The sequence below is a fragment of the Panthera leo genome, chromosome A2 (assembly GCF_018350215.1).
Source record: "Panthera leo isolate Ple1 chromosome A2, P.leo_Ple1_pat1.1, whole genome shotgun sequence".
NCBI lineage: Eukaryota > Metazoa > Chordata > Mammalia > Carnivora > Felidae > Panthera > Panthera leo.
In genome coordinates, this window is record NC_056680.1 from 75852710 (window position 1) to 75867004 (window position 14295).

Genomic DNA, 14295 nt, shown 5'->3' on the forward strand with positions numbered 1-14295 from the left:
GACTCACCCCTTGCAAATGTAAACGCCCGAGTGCGCGGTAGGTCCCGCCGGGGAGGGGGTGGGGGTGTCTCTCGCCGCGATCCCGACACCTACCTCCGCCACCAGCCCAGACGCCTCCCGCCCCCCCGCGCTCCGGCAGGCGATGCGCACCCCGGGGTGGCCCCGCCGGAGACCGGGAGAGACGCCCGCGGCCACCGCAGGCGCGGCCTTAAAACAAAAGAGGCGCCCCGGGAGGGTGGGACCCGGACCTCACCCCCTCCCCCCCGGCGGTGGCCGCCCGCCCCCTCAGCCCCTACTCTGCGTGTGCGCATGAGCGGAGGCGCCTCCCCCGGTTCCTCCCAAGGCTAAACTTTCTAATTCCCTTCTTTGGGCTCGGGGCTGCGGGGAGAGCGCTCGCACCGCCGGGGCAGGAGGACATAGTGGCTGAGCGCTTTTTCCCCTCCGACCCCCCGCTTCCGTGGGAGCGGCAGGAAATGGAAGGGCCCCTCTCCTCTCTCTGAACAGTTGCTCTCTCTTTTTGTGTTTCTTTCCTCCACCTCTCCAGAAGGGAAGACGGGGAAAGCGGGCAGGCGGCTCGGCGGGTGCGTTCTCCCCTCCTTCGCCGTGTCCCCTCGGCTGTGCAGGGACTGGCCATGGGGCTGCTCCAGGTGTTCGCTTTCAGTTTCTTAGGTAATCGCGCCGCGGCGGTGGGGAGAGGAGTGGGCTTGGGAAGAAACCCCACAAGCCGTTGGACCCGGCTTCGCGGGAGCCTGGGGGCCGGGGGCGGGAGAGGGGCTGGGGTGGGAATCGCGCCCCGGGATTAAACGCCAGCGCCCTCCGTGGCGGCTGAGGACTGCGCGCGAGGATTGCCGCGGACCCGCATCCCCGAGGCTGGGTGCCCAGAACTGGGGATCCGCGGCCCCTGCTCGGGCTTTGCACCTTTGGCGTGTTCACCGTGGGTCTCTCCACTGCGGGGGGCGGGGGACAGGCTGCCTGGGATGGGCTGGGGGGCTCGCCGCGGGGGACTCCCCTGGAGCCCTTTTCCCAGCCAAGTGACCAAGCTGAGCACAGGCTTAGTCCTGGGAACTGACTGGGGCCATGTGGCTTCAATTAACCATCGCTGTTTGCCCCCGGATGGCGCCAGAAACAGCTGGGCCGGGTGCTTCCCTGGAATGACGAAGCGTTGAAGCCACTCCAAAGCCACAGGGACTGTTCACTCACCCCTTGCTCGGGAAAGCGGCGTCCCCTGCAAGTCCCACCACCTCGCCCCCAACCGAGCGCCCGGGACCCCCAAGCGTGCACGCACACACATCCGTGACCCCACACTCACAGATCTGGCACGCACACTCACGGTTTCACACTGAGGGTGCACAGGCTGCCGCACGCACGAGGTGTATACACTCACCCACCTACTCGCATGCACATAGGCGGTTCGCCTGTCGCCTCCCCGCACACAGGTCCAGGCACAGGCACGTCAAGGTGGCTGGTCTGCACATCTACCTTTTGTGACCAGAGCTGCTTGCCCGGGACGGATGAGGGTCTCCCGGGAATGATATGGGCTGCTGGACAAATTTGACATCGTGTCTCTTTCCAAACCCTCTCCACGTCCTGGCTTCTCCCGCGCTCATCTTTCCATTGTGCCTCTATTCTGTGCATTCTGCTTTCTTCTGAACCTACTCTCTTCCCGCCCCTGCTTGTTCGTTTCGCTTGGGCTCGCTCCCGGCTTGTGCCCTCCTCCCCACCTCCCCTGTCGCCTGCCCTTTCCACAGCCCTGTGCGGAGCCCAAGTGCGCGCTCAAGAACCCGAATTCAGCTACGGCTGCGCGGAGGGCAGCTGCTACCCTGCCACTGGCGACCTTCTCATCGGCCGAGCACAAAAGCTCTCGGTGACCTCGACGTGCGGGCTGCACAAGCCTGAGCCCTACTGTATTGTCAGCCACCTCCAGGTGAGGGCAGAGATCCCAGCCCTAGGCTTTGCGCGCGCGCGCGCCTCCTCCAGTCCAGACCAGAGGGGCTGGGCGCTGGGGACTCCACATCCTGCCAGCTATCCAGATAGGAAGCGCGGCCAGTCGGGGAGTCCCGGGATTAGATGGGTTGCTCGCCCTTTTTTTTGCTCCATCTCCGTTTGCACAGTTGCATCCGCCATACATTTCCTGCCGCCTCCACCGCCCGCATAGTCCCTATATGGAAAGTCAGGACCGCCCGGACCTGGCCCCTGCCCGGGATCCTGACCCCAGGCCTCCAGAAGTCTCCACTGTTGTTTTGTGATCTGTCCTCCTTGGAAATGTGCATAAGAGATAGTCCATCATCTCTTTCTTAGACTGAGTAGTGATCTTGGGTTTTTCCTAAGTCTTGTGCTTGCGGGAGGGGTATTGTAGCACTGACAGATGTCTTGTGAGGTCACTCTAGCCACTGAACCTAATATTTTCTGGTGTGGTGCTGTTCCCATCTATCCTCCAGTAGATACTTTTTCAAATGCCCTGGTTGCCATGGCACCCTGGTAGAGGAGGACCAAAATGAAATTTCAGGGTGTCCTTTCTAAAAGTAGGCCTAGATCTTAGATTTCTAAAGTCCTATTTTTAAAAAGTCCAAACTAATTTTAAAAGAAGACAAAGCATAAGCTACCTAGAATCAGAAGCCTTTTCCTTGATTTTTTTTTTTTTTTAAGTATGCGGATATTTCTGGCCTCAGCAAGCCAAAGGCGGCCTAGTCTCACATGCAGGGCAAGGGCCAGAGGCAATTGCTATAATTTTGGCCCATCCGCCTACCTGTACACCTGCCCTTTGGGAAAAGGATAATGTCCTATGGTTTGCACCACAGATGCCTTAAAATGGAGTCACTTTTCCAAAGCAGAAAGGGAGCCCATTCTGTAGACCTGATAAATTAAACCAGAGGAATGTGGTCAAGTGGATTCCGCTCATTTGCTTCCAGGTTTATACAGAGATGTCTAGACTGTTTCCTCCTGATTAGAAGGGTGGCTATAATTAACCTTTTTTTTTTTTTTTTTTAAGTTCTGGTAATTGTTCTCCAGTATTAGTTTTCTTGACTACAAGTTAATGAAGGCCGTTGATGTTACCTTTTCTAATATTAGCATGTAAATTTTACCTAAAATATTATGTTAACATTCACCTCAGAGGCGAGGACATCCTGTAAATGAGTCACCAGATTCTGAGACCGGCTTTGACCAGAATGAGAATTGAACTGTTTGTCTTACAGACCAGCCAGAGCTAAACTCTCTGGTTTACGTGATTAGCCGTGAAAGCATGGAGTGCTCTCTGTAGATACCAGAGCCGAGAGAAAGGGCCTGGGTGTGCACTTTTCTCAAGCATTTAATGGGTCTGAAAACTGAGGCAGGAATCTTAAGTATTTTGTCCAGTATTTGGTCCCATTGCATTCCTGACTTCTGTTCTCTCTCTTTGTCTTAGTACATCTTACTAGTCCCTAAATCCTTTGGGGAGGAAGGTGATAACTAATAGCTAAATAAATACAAACTTAAGAGTCTAGTCCGTGGGTATTGTCCTCCTCACAATATCACCCCTGCTTAAATGTTGTTTGTGAGGTGTATGTGGACCTCTGTGGGTGCCCGTCTTAGTGCATGTTGGCCTTGTGTGAGTTGGTCTGTTTATAGTGGGTTCACCCCGGCAGGTACCCACTTCCCCAATATCCTGAGTAGTTTGTAGATGTCCCCTACAAGCTGCCACCCTTGATTCACTGCTGGGGCAGCACAGAGGCTCAGGAAACTGGTTCTGTATTTCCCAAAGCTTCTTAAATACATTCGCCTAACACTTGGCCTCTGCATTATGTTGGTTTTAGAAAATCAGGCTGCGTGAGTTGTTTTTTTTTTTCCTTTCATTTTTCAGTTTGCTTTAAAGCATGTCAGCAAAAATTTTCTAATACCTCTTCCACATCTCGCTTTAAGTGTAAGCTTCTCTAGCTATTATTCATTGAGATGAAGGCTTAGGCCTAGAAATTTCATTTTGATTCAAGTACTAGCTTGTGGAAACAATGCCTTCTTTTACTTTTGACCTTGAATTTACAAGAGTGGAGGAAGTTTTCAGGAGTAATTCATACTCCATGAGTTAAAAAGTGGAAGGCATATTATATGGCATGTAAGTAATTTGGACACATTCATTGTTCTTGAAGCAAGCAGGTTTGATTTTTGTATTGTGGGCTTGATTTTTGGTGGGTGTGTGTGTGTGTGTGTGTGTGTGTGATTGCTTCCTACACTCATGAAACTAACTTTGCTTTCAGGAGGACAAAAAATGCTTCATATGCAATTCACAAGATCCTTATCATGAGACCCTCAATCCTGACAGTCATCTCATTGAAAATGTGGTCACTACATTTGCTCCAAACCGCCTTAAGATTTGGTGGCAGTCCGAAAATGGTATGTGGTTGGTGTGGGAACAAGTTCTATAGAGTGAGATTGGTCACCTGGAAGGGGCTCGCAGGCTCCTGGGTATTTGTAATCTCGATTGATTTCTCTGCCCTGTAATTATGGTCTTTGGCAGATTTACTGCCTGAAGCACTAACTTCTCATGGTAAAATCTGATCCTCCTTCCTGAAGCATGCACTTTCTATAAGAAAGCAGTCTTTCATGCTGGACCAAAGGGATATTTCCTGGTCCTTCCCCTGAGGGGAGCCTTTACGGGGGCAGGGTGTATCGGGAGGATGGGGCCGGGGTGGGGGGAGACCCTGCGCTATTTCAGGCCCTTAATCTTCCCCAAAATAGAGCATCTTTCTTTGGGATCGACCCCAAAAGAAAGGGCAGAATCAGCCCCCACTTCTACCAACACCTTCCTTCCATCTCGAGAAAATTCAGTAATAGTACTGTGAAGCAGCACTAAATCTAAATTTTCAATGACTCTGTCAACATGGATATGACCCCAACTCAATTCCTTTAGTGAGTATGGGAATTCAGCCCTTTTTCCTTCCTTTGCCTTTTGGGTTTGGGTTTAGTAAATTCATTAAACTTGATGTTACTTCACTGGGAAACTAAGCCCAAATTAGTTTTGCATTTGTTTCAAACTTGAAGACTGAACTTTAGGAAATAAAGGTAGAGTTCTTGTGTCTCTTAATTAACAGTGGATCATTAGATCTTTCAAAAGAGTATGAGAATTTTGGCTGTCAAAGAAGTGAACCTAGGGATGGTCATAGAAAGCATCGACTGTGCAAGGTCTTTTTATTATATGCCCTACACCTGGGACATTTTCAGATGTTTGCCGTCATTTAACATTCTGTAAAGAGGAACTCCCTTAATAGACGTCTTTGTCATTAATTATGAAGTTATACATGCTTTCTAGAAAACTGTTGGTTTCTAGGGAGGATTGATTATTGGTCAGCCATGGGACTGCATCGGTTACCAGACTGAGACAGGCTGGTCCTTAGAAAGCATGTAGATTAGAGCCTTATCAATTCTTTTAGGAGGTTATCTTGGTTCAGTGTGAAGGAGAAGGTTCTATAAATCTGTACCTAAGTCACAGAGGACTTCTGAAATAGCATAGAGCTTATTCCAAACAGGGAGCAGGAGCATGTCCTGACTGCCCACATTCTTCCAGTGAAATGAAAAGACAATTAGAAGGATGCCTCTAAAAAAATTAAAAGTAAAAAAAGGATGCCTCAACATTAGTATGAAGTTGATAGACAGTAAAGTTGTTCATCATGTGCTGTCATTCTAGAGAACGGTTTTTCTTGGTTATGTCAGGACTTCATCAATTTCTGCAACTTTGAATTTGTTGGACGAGAGAGTCCCAAATGTCAGAAGGAAGGGATCTTCAAGTAGAGGGGCTTGTGTTGTCTGTCACAAGAGATCAGATGATGTTGGGCTGGAGTTTGGTCTTCCGAAAGTCAGACTGATGAGTACTGTCCCCTCCGTGTTGTCTGATAACTCACCGTTGGGGATGTTCTTTATGGATGTGAGTTTATCCATTTTCTGTGGGTTTTGTCCAGTGTCCTCGTGGCATTAAATTATCGGTGCTCAGGCATAGAAACAGGGTTGGCGTGTACAGCTACTTTTCACTTACCCTTCCTAACAATCTATTTCTAGGTCGGACAGAAGTCAAATACTCTGTAGAAGAATGATCTGGTTTCTTTTCTCTGTGGATTTTTCTTCCCATATTGAAACACACATACGCGGGCGCTCGTGTGCACGCACGTGCGCACACACACACACACACACACACACACAAACTTTACTGCTTTTATCAGGTTATAAATCTAAAGTGGAATGTGCTTTTAGTGTACCCATTGTAGCATATTTTCTTCCATTGCAGAAATGGTACTGGTCCTGTTGGTACTTTACATTATCTTTTGTTATCTCTTCATTTTGAACAAATCTTGCAGGTTTTTAAAAGCCTGGGAGAGAAGAGCTGCGTAGTTGCTTAGCTAACATTTCACTCAGAAATGTCCAGAGTAGGTTTATAAGACGGTTCTTTTTAATAAGTTAGATAAGGTTAGTTAGTATGATTATAATGTTTTTCTTTAACATTCCAACTAACTCATATCCGTTTCAGTGACCACCCCCCCACCCCCCACAATTGCCTTGGCGGTTTTCCAGTGGGAGAGTTTATTTCAAAAGTCCTACTGATTTCCTGAAACTACACCAGCCTGTGACATGATTCATTCTGACACATTCCTGTCTTCCTGCAGTTAAGACTTCTTAGGCTCTAGAAGGTGGACCCCCAAAGTGCTCTCAAGCACAGGAAACGGGGGAAATGCTCTCCTTTAGCAAACAGGTGGGCTTGAGGGCCCAAGATGAGAGAGGGGGTCCTTTCTATCTCTGGAATTCCAGTGGTCTTTTCTGTGTGGCGGGACTGACCAACCCTCAGGGGACTCAGGGGACGGCGCAAAGGCTCATTTGTTTGTTCAGGCTTTCCCCTGAAAGGGAAGACGCTAGTATTTGTTCTGAGCTAGTTTATTTATTTGGCCGATTCTTTGTCTCTGGCATTGTTTTTTCGGTTGTGGCGATGCATCCAAAGGCTTCCCCATCAGGGATACCTCTTTCTAAATGGGAGTATAAGTAACAGACGCGGTAGGCTCTGATTTTCTTTGCTGCTGCATAAAAAAAGGAATATTTGTGTCCCCCCACCCCACCCCGCCAGGAGGATTAAGTCCCCTGCTTTAGGCTGCAAACTGAACCCCTGCTGTGCACAGGAAGCGGACCCCTTCCTTCCCCCTTGGAGAGTCCCTTGGCTTAGATTTGGGAAGATGTTTTACTTTGTCCTAAGCAGAAGCTGTCTGTCTTGACAGCAACTCCAGGCTTCCCGCCAGGTGTCTTGTTCCGGTGAGCAGAGTCCATATGTGGAGCTCCAGAATGAGTTGAGGAAAACTGAAAGTTCATTCTGGCCCGGGCCTCCCCGCCTAAGCCAAGACCAAGGGGTCTTGTCTTCAGCCTCACTGTCAGATAGAGCGCCGAGAGGGGTTCTGTGCGGGGCGTAAAGAGAATTCAAGAAAAATACTCCCGACCGTTCACAGATGTTCCTGTTTTCCTTACTATTTCCTTTTTGAATTTTGAAAAAATCTCCTATAGGCGTGGAAAACGTAACTATCCAACTGGATCTGGAAGCAGAATTCCATTTTACTCATCTCATAATGACTTTCAAGGTAAGGAATTCATAACTTTCTTGCAAATGACACGTTGAGAGCGCTATGTAATTCCCTTTTCGGTATGGGATGTCTGTTGTGAGTTGGCCTCAGTGGGAACTTAAATATTATTGTTGCCATAAATTGGGATAATTGATCAGCTTTTTAAAGATGGACGTGAATAACCATGTTTAACAAATACTCAATCTTCGTGGCAAAAAGGAGAGAGAGAGCCACTATTCTAAGGTAATTCAACTGTAAACTTTTAATTAGATCTCGTTTTATTTCCCCACGGAGAGAGGCAGCTTTGACTCTCTCCCAAACCACAATAAAACATCTGGAGAGTAAATCCCTGATCCCTTGTGTTGATGTTTTAATGCTGAGCTTGGTAACTGAAAAGGAAGTATATTATCTTTAGTTTTCAAGGTTTTGCAAAATTTGTGGGAACAGTTTTACAGTTCCTTAAGAAATGTGTATGCCTTCTTAAACGTGCATTTTTCGCATCCTTTTTCTTTTAGAGATGTAAAATGACTCCAGGGCTAGGGAATTTCTCTGTACAAAGTCCCTTTGTTTCTTCATAAGCAGCTGCCTGGAAATGACCGACTTCACATGGCTTAAAGTACATGTTGATGCACATAAAACCCATAATTTACTTATGGCTTCTCAGATTAAAATCACTTTTGAGTGGGCTTGGGTTGGAGTTGGGGGCCTTATCTGTACCCCGTCAGGTTAGCAAAAGGTGCCAGGGAAAGATTTAGCATGTGGGCAGGTAGCCACGAAAGTCCCACCGTGTCCTCCACCAAAGCCTGGGAGGCCAAGAGCACAGGTGGGCGTGGAAGTCCGAATATGACAGGAAGGATGTAGACTGCTGGTTCCCAGGCCTGAGCCCCTCTCCTCAGTCCCCCACCCAGAAGTGCTGTTGCTGCTGGGGAGGAAGGTTTATACTGTGACATCGGATACTGGCGGAGAGGGTAGGGGGCTTTCCCTAGGCAACTCGACACTATGCCCCCTCCCGTCATTGACCATGCCCTCTGCTTGGTGGTTAGAAGCAAAACTCAACCACGCATGAGGATGTTGCCTTCATGTTATGTGACACCTAAAAATACACAAAACTATCATTATTCGTGTTGATGGTCCTAGCTTTTCCTTTGGAAAGGGCGTCCGTTCACATACGTGGGAAGTTCTGAGTTTGCTTATATCCAAGTCCTTTGGGTACATACTCTGTCATTACTCATCCAGCTGAGTACAGTGGGCCATCGATGAAATTCTGCACACAAATGCTGAAGATAAAACAGGAGGCAGGGGGACTGAACTCAGACGAGAAGAATAGGTACAGGTTGTCAGACTGTAGTTGGTGAGAGAATTCAACCTCTGGGCTTTAGATCCTGTGCAAAAAGCAACATCTATGGGGTTGGACAGACTTGGAGATAAATCCCCATCCTGCCCCTTATTGGCACATGTGGCCAGAACTTTGGCTTCCTCTTTGGAAGGGAGAGTGGGAAGAATAAGGTCACCTACATTCGAGGGCCGTGTGACCTTGCCCTCTGCTCTGGAATAGGCATAATCTTGCCACCTGGCACATAATGGGAATATGATCGCTCTTCTCTCTGCTGATGCTTGGCAGGTAGTGATTGCTCTACAAATATTTACTGAATGAATACATGCATAAAGGAATTCAACTGTCTTCTGTTTGTAAGAAACTGCCCCGGGGGTGAACGACACTTGCAGATAACTTACATCACGAATGTGCTAAGAGCTCTAGCAGAAGTTCAGACGATGTGCGGTAGGAGCACCGAGGACGGGGAGAGTAATCTTAGCCTGGGATAAAGCAGAAAGCTTCATCAGGAGCGGTCTGGGACTGTGTGTGACCTGGGCCAGGAAGGGTGAGCAGGATCTCAGTGGGAGGAGGTGGAAGAAAAGCCGTTCTTGGCAGAGGAAACCGTCTGAGAGCAAAGCTCTGGTGGTGGACAGTTCAGGCAGAGTTTGTTCAGCGTAGATTAGCCTTGAGCTCAGGGCAGTGAGGGGGAAAGGGAAGTAAGGTTACATACAATCAGAAAGTCCCCGGCTCCTGGCTGAGGGGTGTTAATTATATAGGAAACAGGGAGCCACTGACAAGGAAATGAGACTGGATTTCAGGAAGATGGCCAAGGCGAAATACAGAGGAGGGCGTGGGACAGTGAGAACTGACGGTGCGTGGGGAGGCCCTTGTTGAGGTCTGTGCTAACGGGGGGCTCACCTGAGAGGGTGCTGGTGTTAATGCAGAGCCGGGCCTGATTCTCAAGTAGGAGGGAACCACCCCAGCAACCCAGGAGTCCTGGAAGTATTACCAGAAAAGCTTTTGCAAATCACGTATATGCCCTTGCTGCCAGCTCTGTTACCTGCCACTCATAATGCCTTTGAGAATCATTGCCCACTTTCCATGGGAGTCGTCAGTTGGACCCTCTGGGATCAAAGGTTCAGCCACGGGGGCGCCTGGGTGGCTCAGTGGGTTAAGCGTTCAACTTTGGCTGGTTAAGCGTCATGATCTCACGGCTCATGAGTTGGAGCCCCGCGTCGGGCTCTGTGCGGACAGTTCGTAGTCCGGAGCCTGCTTCAGATTCTGTGTCTCCCTCTCTGTCCATCCCCTGCTTGCACTCTGCCTCCCTCTCCCTCTCTCAAAAATAAATAAACATTAAAAATTAAAAAAAAAAAAAGTTCAGCCCCGAATCGGGGGAAGATGAGAAGCAGAGCAGTGGAAGGGAGAGCAGGAAAGGGGTGAATCCAAGATCACTTGGATGTCCAAGCTGAGCAGGCGGGAGGGTGGTGATAGAGTGACAGTAGCGAGACGGGGGTGGGGGGGGGGGGTGGGAGTTGTGAAGAACACCACCCGTGGAGTGGCCGTGGAGATGGCTGCTTGCTAAGTGGACTGGGTTTTCATGGGCTAGTGAAGCTCATGTAACGTATACATGGTTTGCTTTTGTAGGCAGCCAGATGTTTCCAGAATCGTAGCACTTCTGCTTAGTAGACATTCAGAGGTGGCAGGGCGCCTGGGTGCCTCAGTTGGTTGAGCGCCTGACTTTGGCTCAGGTCATGATCTCGCGGTTAGTGAGTTCAAGCCCCGGGTCGGGCTCACTGCTGTCAGCACAAAGCCTGTTTGGGATCCTCTGTCTTCTCTCTCTCTGCCTCTACCCCGCTCGCACTCGCTCTCTCTCTCAAAAATAAATAACGTTAAAAAAAAATTAAAGGGGCACCTGGGTGGCTCAGTCAGTTAAGCGTCGGACTTCAGCTCAGGTCACGATTTCCCAGTTCGTGAGTTCAAGCCCCGTGTCGGGCTCTGGGCTGACAGCTCAGAGCCTGGAGCCTGCTTCATATTCTGTGTCTTCCCTTCTCTCTGCACCTCCCCTGCTCAAACTCTGTCTCCTTCTCTCTCTCTTTCTCTCTCAAAAATAAATAAACATTAAAAAAATTATAAAAAATTAAAATAAACATTAAAAAAATCAGAGGTGGCCATGCACCAGTATAAGTCCTGAGCACGTTGGAGACTCAGGGAAGAGTGGGAAGGGCCTCCATTCTCTACATAGAAGTGTTGTCCTGGTTTCCAACAGCTCTGGAAATCCACAGGAAATTGGATAATTCTTCAGTGACCCTTTGGGACTCAGGAGTTTCCAGAAGGGAGGGAGAGAAAGCACAGCCAGAACTGCCTGTAAGGCTTTTCCTCTCTGCTCTCTTGTGACACAGAGACATTAGGCTAGTCTGTCCCCAGATGTCACCACCCAGGAGGCAGGTCTCATGGTGAGTTTGTCTTGGCTGACTTAGTGATTAGGGTTTTTTTTCCCCCCTTACTTTCAAATTCTTCATCTCATGCTCTGGAGTTTAATAAAGTATCCTTTTCTTCTATTCCTGAATAAGTAAAAAAGTAAAAATTCAAGTACCTAGTAAGTAAGTCAAAGAGTCTGTCAAAACGTGACCTTTCATTTTCTTAACCCTTGTCTCCTTTTTGTTTTTTTAACGTTTATTTATTTTTGAAGGAGAGAGAGAGAGACAGAGCATGAGCTAGGGAGGGGCAGAGACAGAGGGAGACACAGAATCCAAAGCAGGCTCCAGGCTCTGAGCTGTCAGCACAGAGCCCGACACAGGGCTCAAACTCACGAACCGGGAGATCATGACCTGAGCTGAAGTCGGACGCTTATCCAGCTGAGCCACGCAGGCGCCCCACCCTTGTCTCCTTTTATCAGTGAAGAAGACCATCAGGATTATTAAGGAAGGCAAAGTATGTCTGGGGATATACGAGTTTCACCATTAGTGATCACCCCGATTTCTCTCCAACATTGGTTTTAACTCGGAGGTGAGCATGTGTCCGGGATGGGTTTGTTCAGCCGGCTCACCTGGCCTGTTCTCCCTCTGCCATAATGTGCCATCCATCTCGCAGGTGCACGTACCCCCTTCTGTGGCATCGAGGCCTGTGCCCAATGGTAGTGCTCATTCTGCTTCATCTCTTATTTCCAGCTCACCCCCTCCACCACACCCTCCGAAATCTCTGTCCTGCCTGTTTCCAGGATTCTTGTCTTTTTACTCTTTCCTCTCTGACTTCCATTTGTCAGCCTGCTATTATGCTATGAGCCAGTGAGGCAGAAAGATGGGTTTGGGCCAAGTTCAACGTGGACTGGGATCTAAGCTCTGCCTTTAGGTAGCAGGTCAGTTAAGGTGTCTGAGCCTCTTTCCTCTACTGTAGGAAAAGTGTGTCGTGAGGGTATATTAGTCTCCGAGGGTGGCCATAACAAAGCACCACAGACTCAGTGGCTTAAACAACAGAAATGTATTGTCTCATGGCTCTGGAGGCTTGATGTCTAAGACTGAACTGTGGGCAGAGTTGGTTTCTCCTGTGGCCTCAGTCTTTCCTTGGTGTGTAGATGGCTGTCTTTATCTTCACATGGTCTTGTCTTGTACATTTCCATCTCCTAATTCCTTCTCCTTAGAAGGACACCAGTCACATGGGATTTGGGTGGACTCTAAGCCCTCATTTTACTTTTTTTTTTTTAATATTTTTTTTTACATTTATTCATTTTTGAGAGACAGAGCACGAGCGGGGGAGGGGCAGAGAGAGAGAGGGAGACACAGAATGAGAAGCAGGCTCCAGGCTCTGAGCTGTCCGCACAGAGTCCAATGCGGGGCTTGAACTCACGAGCTGTGAGATCATGACCTGAGCCGAAGTCGGACGGCTAACCGACTGAGACACCCAGGCGCCCCTCATTTTACTTTAATTAATCCTTCAGAGAGCCTGTCTCCAAATATAATCACATTCTGAGATCTTGGGGGTTAGGTCTTCAACATAAGAAGTTGGGGGGACGCCATTTGGCCCATAACAGAAGGTTATAACATAATGGAATTAAAGCTCCAGGCACCACTCTCCTTCTTTGTCTAGTCCTGTGTGGATGCATTTTCTGGAGCAATGATTGCAGCTCCTTCATCTTGCCCTTTGCTCTCTGGGAGGACATTCTACCCTCTATATTTGGAGGTGTCAAGTGTTTTATGCCAACAGTGATTTCCAGATCCACGGTTCAAGCTCCGTTCACGCAGCTGGGTGCCAGACCACTGTTTCCAGTTGTCTGTCCAGTGGGTGTCCCCTCACATGTAGCTAGTCCAAAACCAAATGGCTTCTTTCTCTTCTGTGGCTTTGCTCTTAACCACAGTTGCCCCCGCTACTCAAACTCAAGCACCCGTAGTTCTTTCCTCTCCGTCCCTTTCCACTGAAACCAAATTGATCGCCAAGTGCAATTCTTTATATTTGGCTAAATTCACTAAGTTTTCAGACGGTTGATTGCATCCTTTCCATCCACCCATACTGTAATGCTTGAGTTAAGACCTTCGTCTTTTTTTTCTGTCTCTCAGTTGGTTTCCTTGTCTCTTGTTTTTTGTTTGGTTTTGTTTTGTTTTTCCATGTCTGATAGCTGTGCCACGGGGTTATTTTTCTGACGTGTAGTCTGATCATTTCATTCTGCCCACTTAAGTCTTCTGGTGTTCCCCTTTCATGGTGTAAAAATAAAGGAAACCCCTTAGCGTGGCGAGCAAATTCCTTACTTCCCTGCCCTAGTCAACCTCTTCTGTCATGTGTAGCCACCTTCACTCCCTGCCTGGAAAACACCTACCCTTTTAGGATCCAGTCTGATGCCGTCTTCTCTCTGAAGCATTCCCTGGCTTGTGTGTGTGTGTGTGTGTGTGTGTGTGTGTGTGTGTGTGTGTGTGTGTGTAGGTGGTAAAATGTACCTAACACAAAATTTGCCATTTTAACCATTTTTAAGTATCCAATTCAGTAGCATTAGGTGTATATGTTGCACAGTGTTGTGCAACCACTTCCACTATCTGTTTCCAGAACATTTTCATCACCCCAGATACAAACTCTACCCTACTCTACTCTATTAAGCAATAACTCCCCGTTGGCCCCTCCCCCCTGCCGGTAACCTTTAACTTACTTGTCTCTATGTGCTTTCCTATTCAAGACATTTCCTTGTAAGTGGAATCCTATACTGTCTTTCCTTTTGTCTGGCTTCTTTCACTTAGTGTAATGTCTTTAGGGTTTATCCATGACGTAGGAAGGACTAGAATTTCTTTTTTACGGCTGAGTAATATCCTTTCGTATGTGTATACCATTTTTGGCTTATCCATTCATCTTTGATGGATACTTGGGTTGTTTCTGCCTTTTGGCCATTGTGAATTGTGCTGCTATGAACATTCGTGTACAAGCACCCATCTGAGTCCC

General features: G+C 48.3%; 1 protein-coding gene across 1 annotated transcript in view; it reads left to right on the forward strand.

The window, feature by feature from the left end:
• The first annotated feature begins 379 nt into the window (after nucleotides 1–379).
• The window catches only part of LAMB1 (laminin subunit beta 1), a 74175-nt gene continuing 60259 nt past the window's right edge, over nucleotides 380–14295 (forward strand). Inside the window, exons 1-4 of the mRNA XM_042915087.1 lie at nucleotides 380–669; nucleotides 1749–1924; nucleotides 4230–4365; nucleotides 7507–7580. Coding sequence (XP_042771021.1) covers nucleotides 633–669; nucleotides 1749–1924; nucleotides 4230–4365; nucleotides 7507–7580 — 423 coding nt within the window. The 5' untranslated portion in view covers nucleotides 380–632. The remainder of the gene's footprint in view (nucleotides 670–1748; nucleotides 1925–4229; nucleotides 4366–7506; nucleotides 7581–14295) is intronic.